The following is a 21,033-nucleotide window of genomic DNA, read 5'->3' as shown; positions in this document are numbered from 1 at the left end:
TTCTAAAATATAAAATTATTTTTTTATCTATAAAATAATTTAAATTGTGTATATAATATGGTATAGAAAATAAAAGATAATTTTTATAAATATTTTATTGAACTTTCAAAATATTAAAATATCATTATTCACAAAATAATCATTATTCATATTGTTATGAATAGTATATATATTATGTATGCACGATCAACTTAGTTATTCATGTCTCGAATTTTAATGTAAATTTTTTTTATATAATTTTAAACTATATTTTATTTAAATTACATAAATTTAAATTTAAAATCTAAGTTCTAAGCATGGGGGAAATTTAAATTTAATTTCGGTTACAATTTTCTTTTTCTAAAAAAGTTAATCAGCCAAAATATCTAGTAGTAATTTCTCCGCCCAGAGGGATGGTTGTTTTTCTAAGAAAGAAATCCATGCTGCTAGCTACGGGCTTTCGCCACTCCGTTGGCCTCGCGCCATCTCCATTTCCATCTCCCAATCTTCATCGTCAATGTAGTTAATCCACTCAGTATTCTGCAGTTCCCAATCTCCATCTTCATCTCCATTTCTCTCTGATTCTCCATCAGATAGAAAGTTCAAAATTCAAACCTTCTCCAATCAAATTCCTCAAAACCCCATCAATTTGGGTTGAGACCGGCAAAATGGACATACTCTACGCTCAGATCCAGGCGGACCTCCGCTCGAGCGACGCCCTCCGGCAGACCTCCGCCCTCCTCCTCGCCCTCCAGCAGTCCGCCGCCGGTCGCGACATCTCCGTCATTGCCAAGTCCGCCTGCGAGGAGATCGTTGCCTCCCCCGCCTCCGCCATCTGCAAGAAGCTCGCCTTCGACCTCGTCCGCTCCACCCGCCTCACTGCCGACCTCTGGGAGACAGTATGCACCGGCGTACGCACCGACCTCGACTTCCCCGACCCCGATGTTACTGCCGCCGCCGTCTCTATTCTCGCCGCCATTCCCTCCTACCGCCTCGGCAAGCTAATTGCTGACTCCAACAAAGAGATCTCCAACTGCTTTGATTCCTCCAGCGATAATCTCCGGTTCTCCATCACCGAGACCCTGGGGTGCGTCCTCGCGCGGGACGATCTTGTGACGCTGTGCGAGAACAATGTGAACTTGTTGGATAGGGTTTCGAATTGGTGGAACCGGATCGGGGAGAACATGCTGGACCGGTCCGATGCGGTCTCGAAGGTTGCGTTTGAGTCGGTGGGGAGGCTGTTTCGGGAGTTTGATTCGAAACGGATGAGTCGACTGGCGGGGGACAAGCTAGTCGACAGTGAGAATTCTCTTGCGATTAGGTCGAATTGGGTGTCTTCGATGGTTGATTTTGTTTGGAAGAAGAGGAATGCATTGATGGCGAGGTCGTTGATTCTGCCGATCGAGAATTTTAAGGCTACGGTTTTTCCAATTGTTTATGCCGTGAAGGCTGTGGCTTCTGGTGCAATTGAGGTCATCCGCAAACTTTCCAAATCTTCTCGCAGTGCCAATGCTCATACGGTGGATTCTGGGAATGCGGAGAGGTTTGTGGGAGTGTCGGACGTGGTCTCACATTTGGCTCCATTCTTGGTTTCGTCATTGGATCCAGCATTGATATTTGAAGTTGGAATTAATATGTTGTACTTAGCTGATGTTCCTGGAGGCAAGCCTGAATGGGCTTCATTATCAATCATTGCAATTCTTACGCTCTGGGACAGGCAAGAATTCTTTTCTGCCAGAGAGAGTATTGTTAGGGCCGTTGTAACGAATTTACACCTCCTTGATCTCCATATGCAGGTTTACATTGATTCCCCTTCCCTTATTTATATTGTTTAAATAGAGAAGCAATTCAGTATTCAACCATCTGAAAGCATAACCTAGAATAACATAGGATAATGTGCTCCCATCAATCCAGCTTTCTGAAAGAGTTGTGTGCTAATACATGGTTTATCATTATCTATTGTTTCCGTGGGCTCGTTTTTCAGCTGTATGATGTAATTTTTCCTTCACATTATTTAAATAGTTGAACCATATATCTTTCCCCATTGTTTTGTGACACATTATATTAAGCATCCTATGGTTGTTTTTCTAGTACTTCGGAATCATTCTCATGAGATAGAAAGTGGTTGATGCAGGGCCAATGTTAAATGCAACTTAATTTCTATAAACTCTGAATAAAATTAGTATATAGAAAGCTTTTTTGAGGGTTCACAATGCTTGAGAAATGAGAGAAGAGTTTTTAAAACCAAAACAAACTTAAATACTTCTATCCTAAATAGAAATATTCTAAAATCTAAAAGATATGATCCCAATAAAGGAAAAACCCTAAATAAAAACCAAAGCTAAAACTAATTTCTAATGTCAACTGCATCAATCTCATCTGGCCCCAGGGGGCTGCTTCCTAGAGTTTAAGCAGAGACGCACACTATATAACATTACACAAGCTGACAAGTTATCTTCTTCATCTCAATCCTTTTAATACTTGAGCATCCACAAATCACAGTTTAGTCATAAACAGGGTCCTTGCCAATCTTAGGCTCAGCTTCCTGATTTTCAGCAGTCTCTGCTATTTGACTTCAATTTTTGCAGGGCAATTGCAATAAATAGGGTCCCTTTTTATCCTGTCTGCAACCCCCTAGGGAAAAGAATGCACTCTTCCACTCGTCAAGACGTTCAGATGCCTCCATGGTTACCAGGTCCCAAAACCTAGTGGATTTGGGGTTCCCCACCTTCAGTTTGGGGTGACCGTTCAGTGGCTTGTCCATTGGATAGATTTTTGTGTTATACTAAATGGTAGGATTCTTTCTTAATATTTCTCTAGAGATTTTTGTTAGGCCTGTTTCGAATCATTTTCCTTGTCTTTTTAATTCCTCGCAGTATGCTAGGGTCCCACTCCTTTCCAGTTTGAAAATATGTGGCTTTCTCATCCCTCATTAAGGTTTATTAAGAGGTTTAAAAATCTCAAGGTTGCCATGAGAAGTTCCAATAAGGAGATCTTTGGTGATGTGAGGTTTAAGAAAGGCTAATATCTTGAAGGAAATAGCAAATATTGACCATATGGAAGATTTGGGTTCTCTATCTTAGGGCTTAGCATATAGGAGGGCCTTTCATAGGAGTGAGTTTGAGGCTTTACTGTTGAAGGAGGAAATGAGTTGAAGGTGAAGTAACAACTTCAGAATTGAGAGAAGCTACCAGAGAGGTCATGAATTTGCTTTTCCACTTGTTCTTTCTGCTTATGCTTATGAGCTACTACACGAGTAACTGAATCAAATTTGTTCTTTATCACCATTTTTTGTTTTGGTTGTGTGTGCTATTTGCATTCTGGTTCAGTCAGATCTGCTCCAGTTTGATCTGATTTAGTTTCACTGAATTGGTTCAGTTTTATTGATATGAATCAACTCAGTCCACTTGTTACCCATGGACAATGGAATGGTATCCTTGTGCACTTTATAACAAAATGGTTTGAATTGTCCTCTCTTTTGAGAAGGTTTTTCATTATATAGGCAAGACTGCTAGTTATACCAGGAAACTTAAATCTGTACGTGTTAATTACACAGTGTGATCTTAGGAAGCTATATATGGTTAGCCAGCTAATTTACATAGAGTGATTTTAGGAAGCTATACATGGTAAGCTAAATCTCCTCTCCTATTTATGAAAGTATATACCACCTAGATTAATAGCTATTAACAAGGAATAATTTATGGCCTTCTATTGACATTTCCCCTCAAATTGATGTGGGTTATTCATAAGTATCAATTTGTTTGTAAGAAAATTATGTCGTTGCCGTGTGAGAGCCTTCATCGTAAATGAAGGCTACGACTCAATCAGAATTAGAGTGGCTCCATAGAACCAAGAATCCAGGACATGATTTGATTGTCTTTGGCATCCCAAGCTGCCTTGTCAGCCATAGACCTTTCCGTAGTAGATCTCCCTTTGCTGCTGCCATCTATATGTCAACGGAACAACAAACAACAAAAGATTTCTTTCCTTATTTCAGCCCACAATTATTTCCTTATTTCTCTATTCATTATTTTGTACAGTTAACATATATTTAGTTTACATGTCTAGGGCTTGACAAATTATAGTTAACATGTTTAGGGCTAGAATCATGCTAGAACTTATTTACTTTCCATGTATAGCATTCTTGTAAAGTCTATATATAACTCAAGGCCAAACCATTCGGCCCATTCACACAATACTTTGACATGGTATCAAAGCCTGCTGACTGCTAATTTTTTTTCCCTTCGAAGTTTGTTTTTTTTTTTTTGTTTTCTCGGTTTCGGTGGTGTCTCTCGATTCTATGGCTGTTATGGGTCTATTCTCTTTTGGAATTTTTTGGTTCTTTGTTTTTTTGGTATTTCTGTGGCTGAGTAGCCGTCGGAACAGCTTTTTGTTGCTGTTCTGGTGCTTCTCTGTCCTTGTGATTCTAGGCACAGTAGGTTTCTTGGTTCAAGATTTGATATTTAGTGCAGGAAGGTTGATCTTGGTTCTTTTTGTTGCTTCTCTATCCTTGTGATGCTTGGCACAACAGGTTTCTTGGTTCAAGATTTATTTTTTTGTGTAGGTAGGTTGATCTTGGTTTTCTTTGCATCTGCGTTGATTTATTTTTGGGCTTCTCGATTTTCTGGTAGTATTTTTCTTTCGGCACAATTTGTTTTTTTTGGGCTTCTCGATTTTTTCCTTTATTTAGCATGGACTCCACACCTGTGTGTCAAGTTTACGGGTAACAATTATTCTATGTGGGCTTTTCAATTTGAACTTTTCCTGAAGGAAAAAGATCTTTGGGGTCATATTGATGGCACGGATTGTGCATCCAATCCTAATAAATCCAAGGATTCAACGGCTTGTCCTTCATCGGTTGTGCTTGATGCTCGGATTATGTCTTGGCTTCTTGGCTTAGTTGAGCCACATATTGTCCCCAACTTGCGACCTTATCGCATTGCTGATGTGGTATTATCAAGATAACGATGCCCGTCGTTTTCAGTTAGAGCATGTGATTGCCATGTTTCAACATGTCAATCGTTCCATCTAAGACTATTATTCAACGTTCTGTCTCTTTAGAATGAATATTCTGATCTGGTTACCGCCGCCTGTTGCCTCCCTTCCCATTATTCAACGTTTTCACAAGACTAGTCGTCCTAATCAGTTTCTTATGAAATTCCATCCCGAGTATGAATTTATTCGCTCTTCTCTTTTGAATCACTCTCCTATTCCTTCTCTTGGTGTTTGTTTTGGTGAGTTACTTTGTGAAGAACAACAACTTAGTACTCAAGTTACTCTGGCACAATCTCATGGTAGTTCAGGATCCGTCCCTGTGGCTTATGCTACTTAATGACGAAGACTGCTTGCGCATTCTAGCACCTTGCAATGTTTTTGCTACAAAGAATTTAGGCATATTGCTGCTCATTGTTCCAAGAAATATTTCTCTTATTGCAAGAAGAAGGGTCACATTATCAAAGACTGTCGTATCCACCTGTAGAATCGTCAGGACCAGGCTTTATAGACTTCTGTTATTGTACCCCCCACAGTGACTTTTGCGGCCTCTGACTCTTCTTCAGGTGACTCCTTTGTTCTTGCACCTCGTACAACGAATTACTGCACACCTGAAATGGTGCAATAGATGCTAATTTTGGCATTATCTGCAATGGGGCTCCAAGGTAACAATTCTACTGAACTCTGGTATGTGGACTCGGGTGCCTCTAATCACATGATGAATAATCTCATTACTCTGTGTCATGTTTGGCCCTACGCTGGTTAATCTGGTATTCAGACTGCCAATGGCAGTTCTTTACCAATAGCTGCTGTCGGAGATGCCTTTTCTAAGTTCATTGATGTGTTTCTTGCTCCTCAACTTTCCACAAATCTTATTTCTGTTGGTTAATTAGTTGATAACAATTGTGTTGTTAATTTTTCTAGTGATCGTTGTGTTGTGTTGGACCAGGTAACGGGAGAGCCGATTGCGAAGGGACCTAAAGTGGGGCGCTTGTTTCCACTACTTTTGCCTGTTCCAACACTTTCTCCAGTTTCTTCTATTAAGTCTTTTGCTTGTAATAATGTTTCAGATCGTAGTATGGTGTGATATCGTCATTTAGGCCATCCCAATACTCAAATCTTATCTTATGTATTGAACTCTGGTTTACTTGGTAATAAAGAACGTTCTTCTTCATCTCTTGAGTGTGCTTCTTGCAAACTTGGTAAAAGCAAAAATCTTCCCTTCCCTTTGCATGCTAGTAGAGCTTCTTAGTGCTTTGATCTTATCCATAGTGATGTTTGGGGACCTTCCCCGATTAGTTCACATAAAAAATTTAAATACTGTCTTCGCTCTAAATCTGAAGTTTTTCGTATTTTCACCGAGTTTTTAGCATATGTTGACAATCAATTTTCGGCTTCTATTAAGACATTACGCACAAATTCCGGTGGTGAATATGTGTCTACTGAGTTTTAGGCATTTTTGGCTTTTAAAGGTATTATTCATCAACGTTCATGTCCCGCTACTCCCCAATAGAATGGAGTAGCCAAACGCAAAAATCGTCATCTCCTAGATGTGGTACGTACTCTCTTGCTTGAATCTTTTGTTCCATCCTTGTTCTAGGTTGAGGCTCTAAAAACTGCTACTTACTTGATTAATCGTTTACCTTCTCAAGTCCTACTCATGGAGTCTCCTTATTTCCGCTTATTTGCTAAGCAACGTAGTTATGATAACCTCTGTACCTTTGGTTGTGTATGTTTTGTTCATTTACCTTCTCATGTGCGACATAATATATCTGCTCAATTTATTACGATTCTGGCTATTGCTGCTTCCAGTGATTGGCCACTACATCTAATGGATGTCAAGAATGCTTTTCTTCATGGGGATCTTAAAGAGAGTATTTATATGAAGCCACCCTCGGGCTTGTTTCCCTCTCCGACTTCATATGTCTGTAAGCTTCGTTGCTCTATTTATGGTCTCAATCAAGCTCTGAGGGCTTGGATTGATAAATTCCGCACCACTTTATTACACTTTTCATTCAAGCAGAGCAAGTATGACACTTCGTTGTTTCTTCATAAATTAGACATGGGTATTGTTGTTCTTTTGGTTTATGTTGATGATATTGTGATTACTGGTTCCGATTCTACTTTACTTGCTCAGCTCAAGACTCATCGGAGTTCTTTCAAATGAAAGATCTTGGGCCTCTCACATATTTTCTTGGTCTTGAGGTGAATCGTAGTCCCTCTGGTATTTCACTTAATCAACATAAGTATGCTAGTGACTTGGTGGCTACAACTGAACTTCAAGAGGGTACTTCCGTTGATACTCCCATGGAATTAAACTTCAAGTTTCGCAAAGAGGAGGGTGACATACTTGCTAACCCCTGTTTATACCGGAAGTTGGTGGGTAGTCTTGTCTATCTCACCATTACTAGACTGGACATTTCTTTTGCTGTACAGCAAGTCAGTAAGTTGCTTCAAATTCCTCGTCATCTTCATTTGGCTGCTGTCCGTAGGATCTTACGCTATGTTTAGGGCACTTCTGCCCGTGCTTTATTCTTCCTTGCAGGCAATTCTACTCGCCTTGTTGCTTATAGTGATGTTGATTGGGCTGGTTGTGCGGATTCACGTCACTCCATCACTGGTTGGTGTGTGTTCTTAGGTGATGCATTGAGCTCTTGGAAGAGTAAGAAGCAAGACAGAGTTTCTAAGTCATCGATGGAATTTGAAAACCGGGCGATGTCTCTTGCTTGTTCTGAAATTATTTGGCTTCAAGGATTGTTTGCTGAGCTAGATTTTTCTGAGACCGATCCTACACCCATACATGCCGATAATACGAGTGCTATCCAGATCACGGCCAATCCTATCTATCATGAGCGCATGAAGCATATTGAATTTAATTCACTCTATCCATGAAGCATTTGAAGCTCGTGTTATCACCCTTCCACATATTTCCTCTGAATTACAAATTGCTGATATCTTCACCAAGGCTCTCACTTGTCATCGACATTGCTTCCGAAGTAGCAAATTGATGCTTGTTGATCAAACCACATCAATTTTTTTTTTTTGGGTGGGGGGGGGGGGGAGCGGGGGGGCAGTCAATGGAACAGCAAACAGCAAAAGATTTCTTTCCTTATTTCAGCTCACAATTATTTCCTTATTTCTCCATTCATTATTTTGTACAGTTAACATATATTTAGTTTACATGTGTAGGGCTTGACAGATTATAGTTAACATGTATAGGGCTACAATCATGCTAGAACTTATTTACTTTCCATCTATAGCATTCTTGTAAAGTTTATATATAATATACATAACTCAAGGCTAAACCATTCAGCCATTCACACAATACTTTGACACTATATGCCCCCACAGCTCTTATCCTTGTGAAAGGTCTCCAATTGAAACTCCCAAGCAGCATAATTTTTGCTAGTGAATCTGACACAAACATTATCTGACTTCTCCATAAGTACTGAGGCTATGACTGAGAAAACTAGGACAGAGATTTCTTAGAGAATGACTCTGGTACCATAACAGAATGGTTCGATTTGCCCTCTCTTTTGAGAAGGTATTTCATTAAATAGGCAAGACTGCCAGTTATACAAGGAAACTTAAATCTATACATGTTAATTACATTGAGTGATCTTAGGAAGCTATATATGGTAAGCCAGCTAATTTACATAGAGTGATTTTAGGAAGCTATACATCTCCTCTCCTATTTAAGAAAGTATATACAGCCTAGATTAATAGCTATTAACAAGGCATAATTTATGGTCTTCTATTGACACTTTAACCAAGCTGATCGGACAGTGTTGCAAAGTATTAGAGCCAATTTCAGTGAGTCGGCATTGTGAAGTGACAATAGTGGTGGCGTCAAATGGCAATCAGATCTTGCCTCACGATGGATGAAGGCTGTTCTTGCCTTCTCGGTGGCTGATTTCAATGAATCTCAATGCAGCAGCAAGTTGGCCTTCAGTTGATACACGAAGGAATCGTGGTGGTCAAATGGAGATGATAACTCCTGCTATGGTTTTTGTGAGGAGCTGGCGAAAATGATCAGCTGACAATGGAGGCTCTGCTGACGACAAACTCAATTACTTTGACGTGGCAATCTGTTGGATTTTGGGGCTGAACTTGGATTTTGAGGCTAACCAAAGGTAATGATGGAGCTTGATTTGCTGTGTTCAATTGGGAGGGACAGCTTTGACGAACAGATTGTGAGCAACTTGGGCTTTTTGTCAGGAGTTGCATGGACTAGTTGATGTAGGATGGGCAGCAGGTAATTGGATCGATCACTTTGACCCAGTTTGGAGACGATTTTAAAGAATAGGAACAAGGGATTGTTGGGTCATAAACACAGATGTGCTCACTTTGTTTGTCGTAGGCTTATGCATATTTGGGGGTTTGTTTGTAATAGATGTGTGTTTTTAGGAGTTCATTTGTAATTTCATGCCCTTCTTCCTTCGTCTTCTTTCTTCTTCTTCCTCCTCCTCCTCCTCCTCCTCCTCTCCCCTCTACTTTTTTCCCTGGGTACCTTTACTGCTGTTCTGTTCAGCATCCTTGCTGCTATTGCATCATTTGGTATCAGAGCCCAACCACGATCTTCATTCTTCCATTTTCTATCCTCTATTTTCCTGCGAATTGTTCTTCTCCTTACTCTCATATTGTTAAATTGCAGCCCCCCTTTTCTCTCTGCAGTAATCAAATTCCAGTGAATCCTTAAACCTTCTCTTCTCCATTTTTATCTTCTTCCTCTCCGCCTCTTTCTGCTTCCCTCTCCCAATATATGTACACATTTACTCTGTTCCTCACCAAAAAATGACCCAAAAAACAAAAAATAGCAATGACCACTTCCCTGTTTTGAACACCATTTCCAAGAACCAATTTGAGACCCCACCATCACCACCAGAAACAGATATTGTTGATTAGCACCTCTCTCAAAATTCATTGCAGCCCGGCAAGGCACGTGGCCCTGTGTGTCGGAGCCCCAGCCATCGGCCATTCAAGATCTCTAGTTTCTGGGGCTTTTCCCCCCACACCATGACACCACGGAAATCCCCATTGCTCAATCTACTAACATGAGGAAGATCGCTACTAGACACCTACCACCAGTGGCACTGGCACCCTATATGCTGTCAACATGTGTTATTGAAATCCACCATTTCAAATTTTGATATGCAGTGTGATAATTTGATTCCAGGGACAATATTTTGCTTTCATGTGTGATATTTTAATCTGAATCACTGAAACTGAACTGCCATTGTACCTTGGAATTTTTGGAGTCTCAATTGTCACCGCCAGCATCACAATTCAGATTCCATGGCTGCATGTTGTGAGTTTTCTAAGTGAATGCGTTTAATTTCTGCATGGTGCTCAAAATTAAGGTGAGCTGAAGATAGTTCTTAAGTAATTGAGAGTTGGGTTTGTGGTTTTGCATGAGTAAATTGAGAATTGTGAGCAAATAGTGTTGGGCCTTTGGTGATATATAGTTGCAGTGATTATATATCTTTTTAAAAAGTCAGTGTTGAGTCATCGGCAAAGGTGGAATTGAGGTTTAGCAGGGTAGAAAACATGGAGAATGCCTTGGAGACTTTTAGTAGTGCTTTGAATACGTGAACAACTGAAGTTGAAGCCTTGGGTAAAAGGCCCATTGATTTTCCTGCCAAACAGGTGAGTAGTATAGCTGTTCCCCATACTTTGGAGTATTATGAAGGTTGAAATGTTCATTTGAATAAGGGAATTAAATTAGAAAATTGAGATTTTAATGGTGATTGTTCTCCGGATGAATTTGATGACTGCGTGTATTCTTTGGAGTACTATTTTTGATTATATGACATGAATGAGGTTTGAAAGTTATACTTGAATGAATTGAATTTGGAGGGAGATGCTTGATTTTGGTGAATTAAACAATAGAGATTTTGAGGAGGAGGAGATTTTTTTGGTGGGATCAGAACATGGGATGAGATAAAGTGAACCATGTAGTAGCAATTTGTTCCTTCCAATTATGAGCAGCATGTTCATCTATAACTCTTTGATTCGAAGCAGGAAGATCAGAATGTGGCATATTTAACTAGTAGCTTCTGTCATTTGGCTACTCATGATGACTGAAAATGAAAAGCAGATGTGATGATTGCTTTGTATGGGAAAGGATTGAAGACAGACATTACCTACAAGCTTGTTGCATTTTATCTCATTGTAGTTTAGGAATGTAGTACTATTTGCCAATCAGATTGAGGAGAATATGCAGCGTAATCCTCCTAGAGCTACATGAATTCTTTGGTTTGAGAAAACTCTTAGTGGAGTTGTGCATGAGAAGTCTAAGCAGTTGGGTGAAACAGTTTAGACTACTACCCCTGGGAAGAGTCCCAAGATTTCCAGAGCAGCTTCTAAGGTGAGCTAAGCTAAACATCATGGGCTTGTGACTATTATGAGCCCATGTGGTAGCAGGAGATTGGCGGATACACGGGCACACCTTCCCTCTCTTCCATTCACCTGCTGCCACCTTGGCAGAAAACATTGTACATTCTAAATGTCAGGGTTTGGGGTATTGAGCTGCATAATTTGCTAACCCTCATAGCAGTTGCAGAAAAAGATGTTGCTGATGATGCCATCTGAGTAATTGAAATTTAGATGGTAGTCTTAATTGACTTAGATGAAGATGGCGACGTGAAAGACTGTTTTGTTCTTTTGACATAAGCAGCTTTACATTTTTGTTGTTGACCCTGTTTGTTATACAAGTGTGGTTTCTGAAGAAGCTGTGAAGAAGTTAAATTTGGAAGTTGAACCTAACCTGATCCATACAGAATTGCTTGTGTGAACAATACCAGCTTATAGGTCAACGATCATTGCAATATCCTTCTTCTCAAGATTTGAAATAACCTTTTGGGCTGTCCATGGTTGTTTCATAGGAGGGTTAAGCATGGGCTGTGATGACTCTTATACCTTCTTAAGTATAGGTTGTTGCCATCTGGATCTCTTCCACTCAACAAGTTCAATCGCACTCATGGTTCCTTTCTTATGTCGAGATGATTCTATTCACAGTGATGGATTCCTTGGTGCTTTCCTCAAGTTGAGTTGAGATCTTTCTTAAAGGAGGGAATTGATGTAGGATGGAAGTGGGTAATTGGATGGAGAATTTCAAAGAATAGGTCAAAGGATTGTTGCTCCTAAACCCAAATATGTTTTGCTTATTTATAATAGGCTCATGTTATTTATGGGGTGCATTTGTTGTAGATGCGTGTTTTTAGGGGTTTGTGTATAAGTCTTTGTAATTTGGCTTTCTTATAAGTAGGGTGGGAAAGTCATGCGAGAGCTACTTTCTGTTGAATTTGAATTGAAGTGAACATATGTTGTTCCCCCCTGTATATGGTTCTTCCTTCTTCCTTCTTCCCTCTTGTTCTTCTTTCTCTCCCCTCTAATTCTTTTTTCTCCCATGGGCAGTACCTATTCTGCTGTTCTGTTCAGCATCATTGCTACTACTACTGCAGCACTAGTGTTTCAACATGTTGTTAAGCTTCTGGGATTTCGCTGCACGAGATTTTCTTTTTTTCACTATTGCTTGTCAAGGCAACATGTTGAAGCAGTTTGGGTTTTTGCCCCAAGGAGATTTTATTTTGGTTTCTGCTGTTGTGGATGATGGAGAATGGGAATGGGGGCACTGATGGCTTGGTGAAGCTGGAGATGGTGAAGGCAGCTCTGAAACTTGATTAAGTTGGAATATTTGTCGTCAAAACTCACAAACCTTGTTATACACTCACGGCCATGGTAATCTGAGTTGAAATCGTGAACACTATCAAAAGTACTTGCATCTCACATCATAATCTGCTCTGATACTATTTAATGCAGGGCCGATGTTCAATGCAACTTAATTTCAATCCAATTCTGAGTAAAACTAGTAATAGGAGGCCTTTTATAGGCTTACTATGCTTGGAAAACAAGGAAATAGTTTTAGAAACATATATACATTTAAATACTTGTTTTCTAGATAGAAATACCCTAAATTCTAAAACATATAATCCCACTAAAAAGACCCTAAATAAAAAAAAATGCAAATAAGATCATTTCCTCATGTCAACTATGTTAGTAGTAATTGCTTTATTATTTTGTTTTTTCAGGGAAAAAAAGGCATCATGGGGGTTAAAGCAGTATAATGAATGGTTAATCAGCTGTAATTTTGTATTTCTTTGTTCAGCTCTAGGTCAATATGAATTTGTTTTTTCCCTTCTAACATCTTTATCTGAAGCTTGCTGTTTACATTGTTCTCTTGAAAACTTCAATTAAATAGCATTTGAAGTGTTCCATGTGTGTGTGTGTTTGTGTTATTTTAAGTTGTTCTAAATTTGTTATGTTGGACAATAATATGTGAATGGTCCTTGTTCAAGGGTATGACCATAAACATGATTTGATAATGATTTTATTGCTTGCAGGTTTCACTGTTTAAGAGGTTGCTTCTAATGGTGAGAAACTTGAGAGCAGAATCAGATCGCATGCATGCTTTAGCCTGTATTTGCCGTACTGCTCTTTGTGTTGACCTTTTTGCAAAGGAGAGTGTCCGAAGAGGTCAGAAACCACTCCCTGGAACTGATATTGCTTCACTTTTTGAAGATGCGAGAATAAAAGATGATCTTAACAATGTAACAAGCAAAAGCTTATTTAGAGAAGAGTTGGTTGCATCCCTGGTAGAGAGCTGCTTTCAGCTATCTCTACCTTTGCCAGAACAAAGAAATTCAGGTACAGAGAGTAGAGTTATTGGAGCCTTGGCATATGGGACTGGCTATGGTGCCTTAAACTGGACAGAGCCAGCTTTAGAAGTGGTGGAAGTTTGTAGGCCTTGTGTGAAATGGGATTGCGAAGGCCGAACTTATGCCATTGACTGTTATTTGAAGCTGCTGGTTAGACTTTGCCATATCTATGATACTAGAGGAGGTGTTAAAAGTATTAAAGGTGGGGCATCTCAGGATCAAATTTTGAATGAAACAAGGTTACAAAATTTGCAACGTGAACTTGTAAAAGATTTGCGTGAGGTTTGTGAGCTCTTCTTTAAAAAGTTACACGTTTTTTTGGATGTATAAATGTGGTTGAGCGCACCAAGACACACGTCATAAGTTTCATCTGTACACATAAATATGTTGGTTGCTATAGAGAAAAGAGTGCTAATATGTTTAGTGCTTCAGTGGTAATGTACTGTCAATTTGGTGTTTTATATTCATGAATCAAGTAATCAAATGGGTTGGATGTGAGTCAAACTGTTGGCATTTTTATGCATGTGCAAGTACTGATTGTTTCTCGAAGAATAATTCTCTGATATTGATTCTATTAACAAGCTGATTGCCTGCTGAAAATGGATATTTAGTGCATGCCATTAACAGAAATTTTGTTCTGTTTAAATACTCAGGACTATTCGTATAGTTGGTTAGGAAGGGATTTATTCAATTTTCATGGAGTCGGTAGCAGCTCTGTAGGGAATACGTCAATTCCAAAAAGAGGCAAGAGAGACAAAATTCTGTACTCTGTATTGTCTCTTGTTGCCAAAAGGAAAGGATCAATAAATGTCAAGTGAATGTAACTGGGTAAAAGTTTCAGCATTGAGGCACAGGCATTCATTAGAAAGGGATGGAATCCATTTCTAGTTTGTACACATTGTAGATGAAGAGAGTGGATGAGTTCTTTTTATGTATAAAGAGGGCGTATTGTTCTTTTGCTCAAATTTATTACTGGTTAGACCATGTTACTTAATTGGTGTTGATTAATAACAGGATGAAGTCTCTGCATAGTTTTTGCTACAGTTTCAATTTCCATTACAGTTGGGGACTTTAAAATGTTGTAAAATATAAATCTGTTCCTTGGTTGTTGTTTTGTTTTGTTTGTTTAATGAATTTTCTCAATCATTATGATCAATTTTCATGTAGATGAAACTGGGTAGAAATTTTAATTTTGAGGCACAGGCTTTTATTAGAAGGGATGGAATCCTTTTTGGGTTTGTACATATTGTTGGTGAAGAGAGTGGATGGTTTGAGGTTGTTCACAGATAAAGAGGGCTTAGTGTTTTTTGGCACAAACTTGATTGCTATCTAAGCCAGTTTACTTAATGGTCATCATCAGGATATAGCTTCTGCTTGGCATTGCTATGGTCAGATCTTTCTTGACAATTGGGAACTTTAAAATGTCATAAAATACAATTTTGTTCCAAAGTTGTTTTTGTTTTTACATGTATTGAGTTAATTTCTTGATCACTTTGTATTGCTATTCTACATATATTAAAAAATCTCATCATTTTGAGCACATTGAATTTATTTTCTTGGTCACTTATTGCTATTCTACTTCTTTGCCCCTTTGGCAGGTCAATACCCCAAGAATATGTGCACGCCTTGTTTGGGCTGTTGCGGAACACATTGATCTGGAGGGGTTGGATCCACTTCTAGCTGACGATCCTGAGGATCCATTGAACATAATTATAGCAAATATTCACAAGGTTTTGTTCAACATAGATTCAGCTGCCACTATTACAAATAGGCTTCAAGACGTTCAGGCAGTTCTTCTTTGTGCTCAGCGGTTAGGTTCGCGTCATGCTAGGGCAGGACAGCTGCTGTCTAAAGAGCTTGAAGAGTTCAGAAACAACGGGTTGGCGGATTCTGTGAATAAGCACCAGTGCCGTTTAATATTACAGAGAATAAAATATGCTACAAATAATCCAGAAAGAAAGTAAGCTTTTTCTTTGATTTTTTATAAATTTTATTATAAGGATGAGATAGTTCTGCCATAATCGTAAATGTAAATTACATTAATTATAATTTACGTGCCTTGTTCTGATTTCTAAACTCCATGGTTGCTCTGTACAAAGAGGTTTGGTAGGCTTTAAAAATCTTCATTGACATGGAAGCCTTAGGGGATGTGGCTTTGCCTGGGGGATGCAATTTTCCAGTTGTCATTTATCTGTTCAACTTTCATCTGCTTATTTTTTTAAATGGATAGTAAAATATTGAGAATGGAAATGACCATCTCGGAATGAATATGTATGGAACCTTATTTTAATTTTAATTTATTTTTTTAATCCTATTCCAAGGGAAACAATATAGAAAAAAACTAATGCTCATACAGAAATCCATTCTGCCAAGAACTGGTCTGTTTCATTGCCAGCAGTACCAAGATTGGCTAGCCAATTCGCCGAAGTTTTCCCATCTCTTAGATATGCTGAATATGTCTAATCCATCTTTACGAGGTCTGCAATATTGTGTGAGGGCTCCCATCAGGTGAAGAGACATTTGGTTCTGTGCAATATGCTAAATTGTCACAGCAGAGTCCGACTCCAATGATATCCCTCACTCCCAGCTCCCCAGCTATGTTCATGCTACTCATCAAACCCAATTTCTTCTAGCAGATTAAATAAGATTCCAGCACCAGTGGGGCCCGGTTTACATTTTGCTGTTAAAGTGTTAAACAATACGTTCAATTCATTAAACAAATTCTTAGTGATCCCTAAGAATGCTTATCTATTTGTTCAAACATCATACTGTACTGTATGCATCTGGTCATATTTGATGTTTTATACCAGCAAACTTGAAATGAAAAATAGTTTCTCTCTTTAGTTTGAGGAACTAGAAGACTTGGTATCTCCTCCAACTTCTATCCTTTGCATTATGGCAGTTTCTTTCTTTTGTCGTGGTCTACTTGTAGAATATGCTAACAGTGGTTGGAAGTCATTGGTAATGTTCATGATTATATCCCGGTCCCCTCCCCCACCCCCCCAAGAAAAAACCCCCCAAAAAAAAAAAAAACCATGGGGTATTGCTTTATGTTTAATTATTTTTCATTTATTTTTTATTTTCTTTTCCAGGTGGGCTGGTGTCAGTGAAGCCAGAGGAGATTACCCATTTAGCCATCACAAATTAACTGTTCAATTTTATGAAGCATCTGCAGCTCAGGACAGGAAGTTGGAAGGATTGGTCCACAAGGCTATTTTAGAGCTTTGGAGGCCAGATCCTAGTGAATTAACTCTTTTGCTGACAAAGGGAATTGACTCAACTTCATTGAAGGTTCCTCCAAGTGCATATACTTTAACTGGCAGTAGCGATCCTTGCTATGTTGAAGCATATCATTTAACGGATTCAAGTGATGGAAGGATCACACTTCATTTGAAGGTTAAATTCTTTTCTATACTTGTATGCTAATTTTGAAACTTTTCAAGTCCTTTCACTTGTGGATGTGGACTTGAGGTATTATATATACACTATCAGGTAATCACAAATTCAAGGTCCCATCTATTTCCTCGAAAAGGAAAAAGAGAGCATGGGCCTGCTGTATATAGTTGAGGAGAATTAGGACAATTCAATTCCTTTTATTTTTTTTTTAAAAACCCTTATCTTTGATATCTGATTTGTTTTCCAACTTCGTATTCTATCCAAAAAAATAAAAATAAAAATTCATAACGCTTTATGACAAGAATGAAGTTTTGGAGGATTCCTTATTCTCCTGTTTTATGCATTTTTTCTCATTTAAATACTAATTTTTCTTCAATAAAATGAGAGGTTGCTTACAATTAGCTACACTTGCTAGCTTTTCTTTAGAATTAGAACATACCTTCAGAAATAAATTGTACCAATTATAAATGATATTATAGATTTACATAGTTGTCATGGCATGCTACTGCTGGTGGCATCTACTCTACATCTCTGATTTTCTACTGATCTTTATATGGAAATTTCAGTGATGTGTTTATCCTTGTACGAAAGAGGGAGGATTAATTTTACTGTTTGAACACGTATTGGTTCTTTGAAAAATTAAAATGTGATGGAGGGTCCATGAGAAAAATGGTTGGAGGATTGGATGATATACATAGATGATTCATGCTTTGATCATTTGGGGCTACTGAAGATGAGACAAAAATGGTGTAGTCTCTTGGCGCTTCTTGTTTATTATATTGAACAGATGCTCTTTCATGCCTAATTTGGCTAGGTGCTCCAGAGTCCAGATATAGCAAGGAAAAGAAATATTAATTGCATTAGTATCGCTCTGAGCTTAAACTGTACAAGTGATAATGCCCTCATTTTCTGATAAGTTTCTTATAATGCTAATTATAGCTATATTGCAGGTTTTAAATTTGACTGAACTTGAACTTAATCGGGTAGATATTCGAGTTGGTCTATCTGGTGCCTTATATTTCATGGATGGATCCCCCCAGGCTGTACGGCAGTTGCGTAACCTTGTCTCACAGGTTCTCTCAAGAAAGCACTTGAAATGTTTTGTTTTTTGTTTGCTGTCCATCTTATTATTGTTGTTCTATTCGATGGTTGTTGACCAAGGCGATCCATCCTAATCTAACCCCAAAATAGTACACCTCATTGGCTATGTTTTCTTCTTCTTGGCATGGTTGAGAAGATGATACATGTCTATCATGTGTGATTGATTGATTATTGATCAATATTATATTGCTAAACCATTTGTATGTTGAGGATGGTCGTCTGTACACCTTGCCAAAGATGGCATATTTGCCCACATCATGACATTCTACAAGATTGAGGATTCCCTTTGATTTGATTTAGTGACTTCTGAATTTTATCATATTCCAAAATTTTAAATCCCGTAAACTTAAAGCTATTTTGGGTTTTATTAAAGAAATTAAGACTGGGATTCCATTTGATTTGACTTAATGAATCTTTTATATTTATCACATTTCATAATTTTTAAACGTTGTGACATATTCAACCCATTTCAGGTTTCATTAAAGAAATTTGGTCTTTCTATTTTGGGCATGATATATGGAAATAGTTTTGTCAGGATTGTCATTACTTAATTTCAAAATGTGAGTAAAATGCAATGAATGCTCATCTTAGACTCAATTATTTCTTTGATTTTTTTTAATAAATACTTTGTTCTTTGATTTGTGTCGAACAATCTTTTTACTGGGAGAATTTTCTATCATTACTTTTTGCTTATGGCTCTGGAGTCCTTGTCTTGGAAAATTTTGCAATTGGTTGGAATGATATCTTATGGTGAAGTACTCTTGATGTGGAGAATACAGCCAGGCTAGTTTTGTATGCTTGACTTGAAATTCAATATTTTCTTCCTGGATTTCCTTTAATGCTATATTGTCCAAATCTGTAGCAATTCTGCAGTTCTAACCTCAAGGGCTGGAAGACTGTCTTTACATTTTTGTTATTAACCTTCCCATATCTTTACAAACCATCGTGTTTTCTTTTTCACATTGATATTTTTAATTAAATTACTTGCTATTCCTGTTTCTAGGACCCAGTGCTCAGCAGTGTGACTGTGGGTGTATCCCATTTTGAGAGATGTGCCCTCTGGGTTCAAGTCCTGTACTACCCCTTTTATGGAAGTGGTGCTGCAGGGGACTATGACGGAGATTATACTGAAGAAGATCCACAAATCATGAGACAAAAGAGAGGCCTTAGGCCAGAACTAGGAGAACCCGTGATTTTAAGGTGCCAGCCTTACAAGATTCCGTTGGCTGAGCTTCTTTTGCCACATAAAATATCACCAGTTGAATACTTCCGCCTATGGCCTAGTTTACCGGCTATAGTAGAATATACTGGTACATATACATATGAAGGGAGTGGCTTTAAGGCTACTGCTGCTCAGCAATATGGGGCCTCTCCGTTCTTGAGTGGACTAAAATCACTGTCTTCCAAGCCATTCCATAGAGTTTGCTCACACATCCTCCGGACAGTGGCTGGGTTCCAGGTAGGGTATCTCTGCCCCTTCTTGATGGTTTTGTTTGCTTTCATAGTTCAGTTTAGTCAACTGCCTACATCATTCTTCTTCTATAACACCTCTTCTCATATGGCTCCCCATTTCTCACATTAACTTTCTTGTTAAAATCATCTTTGAAGCCTAGACCATCATGGGCTGTAGCCTGATGTTTTATGCATTTTTTGAAATGGATCCAACATCTTCCTGGATAGAACTGTAAAACAAGAAAAAAAGTTCCTGAATTACCCCCCCCTTCCGATTTTTATTTTGTTTTTAAAGTTTTAGTAGGTGGTTTGACTGAAATTTGAGATTGGTATCTGGCCTCCATGCTATATAAATTGAATGTAATTTATTTGATTTCCCCCAACTGAAACAGCTTTGTTTTGCTGCTAAAACTTGGTATGGAGGCTTCTTGGGTATGATGGTATTTGGTGCCAGCGAGGTCAGCAGAAATGTGGATTTGGGCGATGAGACGACCACCATGATTTGCAAATTTGTAGTCCGAGCTTCAGATGCGTCAATTACGAAGGAAATAGGATCAGATCTGCAAGGCTGGTTGGATGATCTTACAGATGGGGGTGTGGAATACATGCCAGAAGATGAAGTGAAAGTGGCAACTGCAGAGAGGCTAAGGATCTCAATGGAACGTATAGCATTGCTAAAGGCAGCCCAAGCACCTCCAAAGCCCCCAAAATCTGATGATGAAGAAGATGAAGATGAAGATGAAGACAAAAACGAGAGTGATGATGAAAAGAAGGAAAAGAAGGAAGATGGCGAGGAAGATGGTAAAACCAAGGGACCTTCTACCCTGTTAAAGTTAACTGCGGAGGAGGTTGAGCACCGTGCTCTTCAAGCTGCAGTGATACAGGAATGGCATATGTTGTGTAAAGATAGAGCCACCAAAGTAAATTGACTTCCAATGTTGTTGGTTTAGTTTTATTCTTTGTATTCTTGTATTCTGCTTTTGATGTTTGGGTAGCTTGATGCTGAAAATTTTACTTTGGTGCATCTGTTAGCATTGGTTTTTTTTTTTTCTTATATTCTTCTAATGTCCATTTGTATACCATGTGTACCTTGTACCCGTTATAGCCACTTCACCTGCTCATTTTGAGAATTTTGATCGAAATTCATGATTTGTCTTCTTGTTTCTTTAATGGCAATACTTATTTTCACGCTTGGACGTGGATTGATTCTGCGTGTACCATTTATTACTATTTCATAATGGCCAATCCATCTTGTGGGGAAAACAGAAATCAAAGAACCGCTGATATTATGTTTTGGGCAAGGTCCCGAAAGACTCAACTGGGACATGAATATAATTTTTAATATGAAATTTATAATTTAACTTTTTTAAAAAAAATAATAGCAACAAAATAAAGC

General features: G+C 38.5%; 1 protein-coding gene across 1 annotated transcript; it reads left to right on the top strand.

The window, feature by feature from the left end:
* Nucleotides 1–389: 389 nt before the first annotated feature.
* Nucleotides 390–20,793, top strand: LOC131167812 (protein TPLATE). Its single transcript, XM_058126734.1, has 7 exons — nucleotides 390–1,775; nucleotides 13,374–13,970; nucleotides 15,287–15,648; nucleotides 16,781–17,084; nucleotides 18,035–18,157; nucleotides 19,189–19,644; nucleotides 20,030–20,793. The coding sequence occupies exons 1-7, from the start codon at nucleotides 648–650 to the stop codon at nucleotides 20,564–20,566; spliced, it is 3,507 nt and encodes a 1,168-aa protein (XP_057982717.1). The 5' UTR covers nucleotides 390–647; the 3' UTR covers nucleotides 20,567–20,793.
* Nucleotides 20,794–21,033: the final 240 nt, after the last annotated feature.

The sequence above is a fragment of the Malania oleifera genome, chromosome 11 (assembly GCF_029873635.1).
Source record: "Malania oleifera isolate guangnan ecotype guangnan chromosome 11, ASM2987363v1, whole genome shotgun sequence".
In the NCBI taxonomy this organism is placed as follows: domain Eukaryota; kingdom Viridiplantae; phylum Streptophyta; class Magnoliopsida; order Santalales; family Ximeniaceae; genus Malania; species Malania oleifera.
This window is presented reverse-complemented; position numbering and strand designations above follow the sequence as displayed.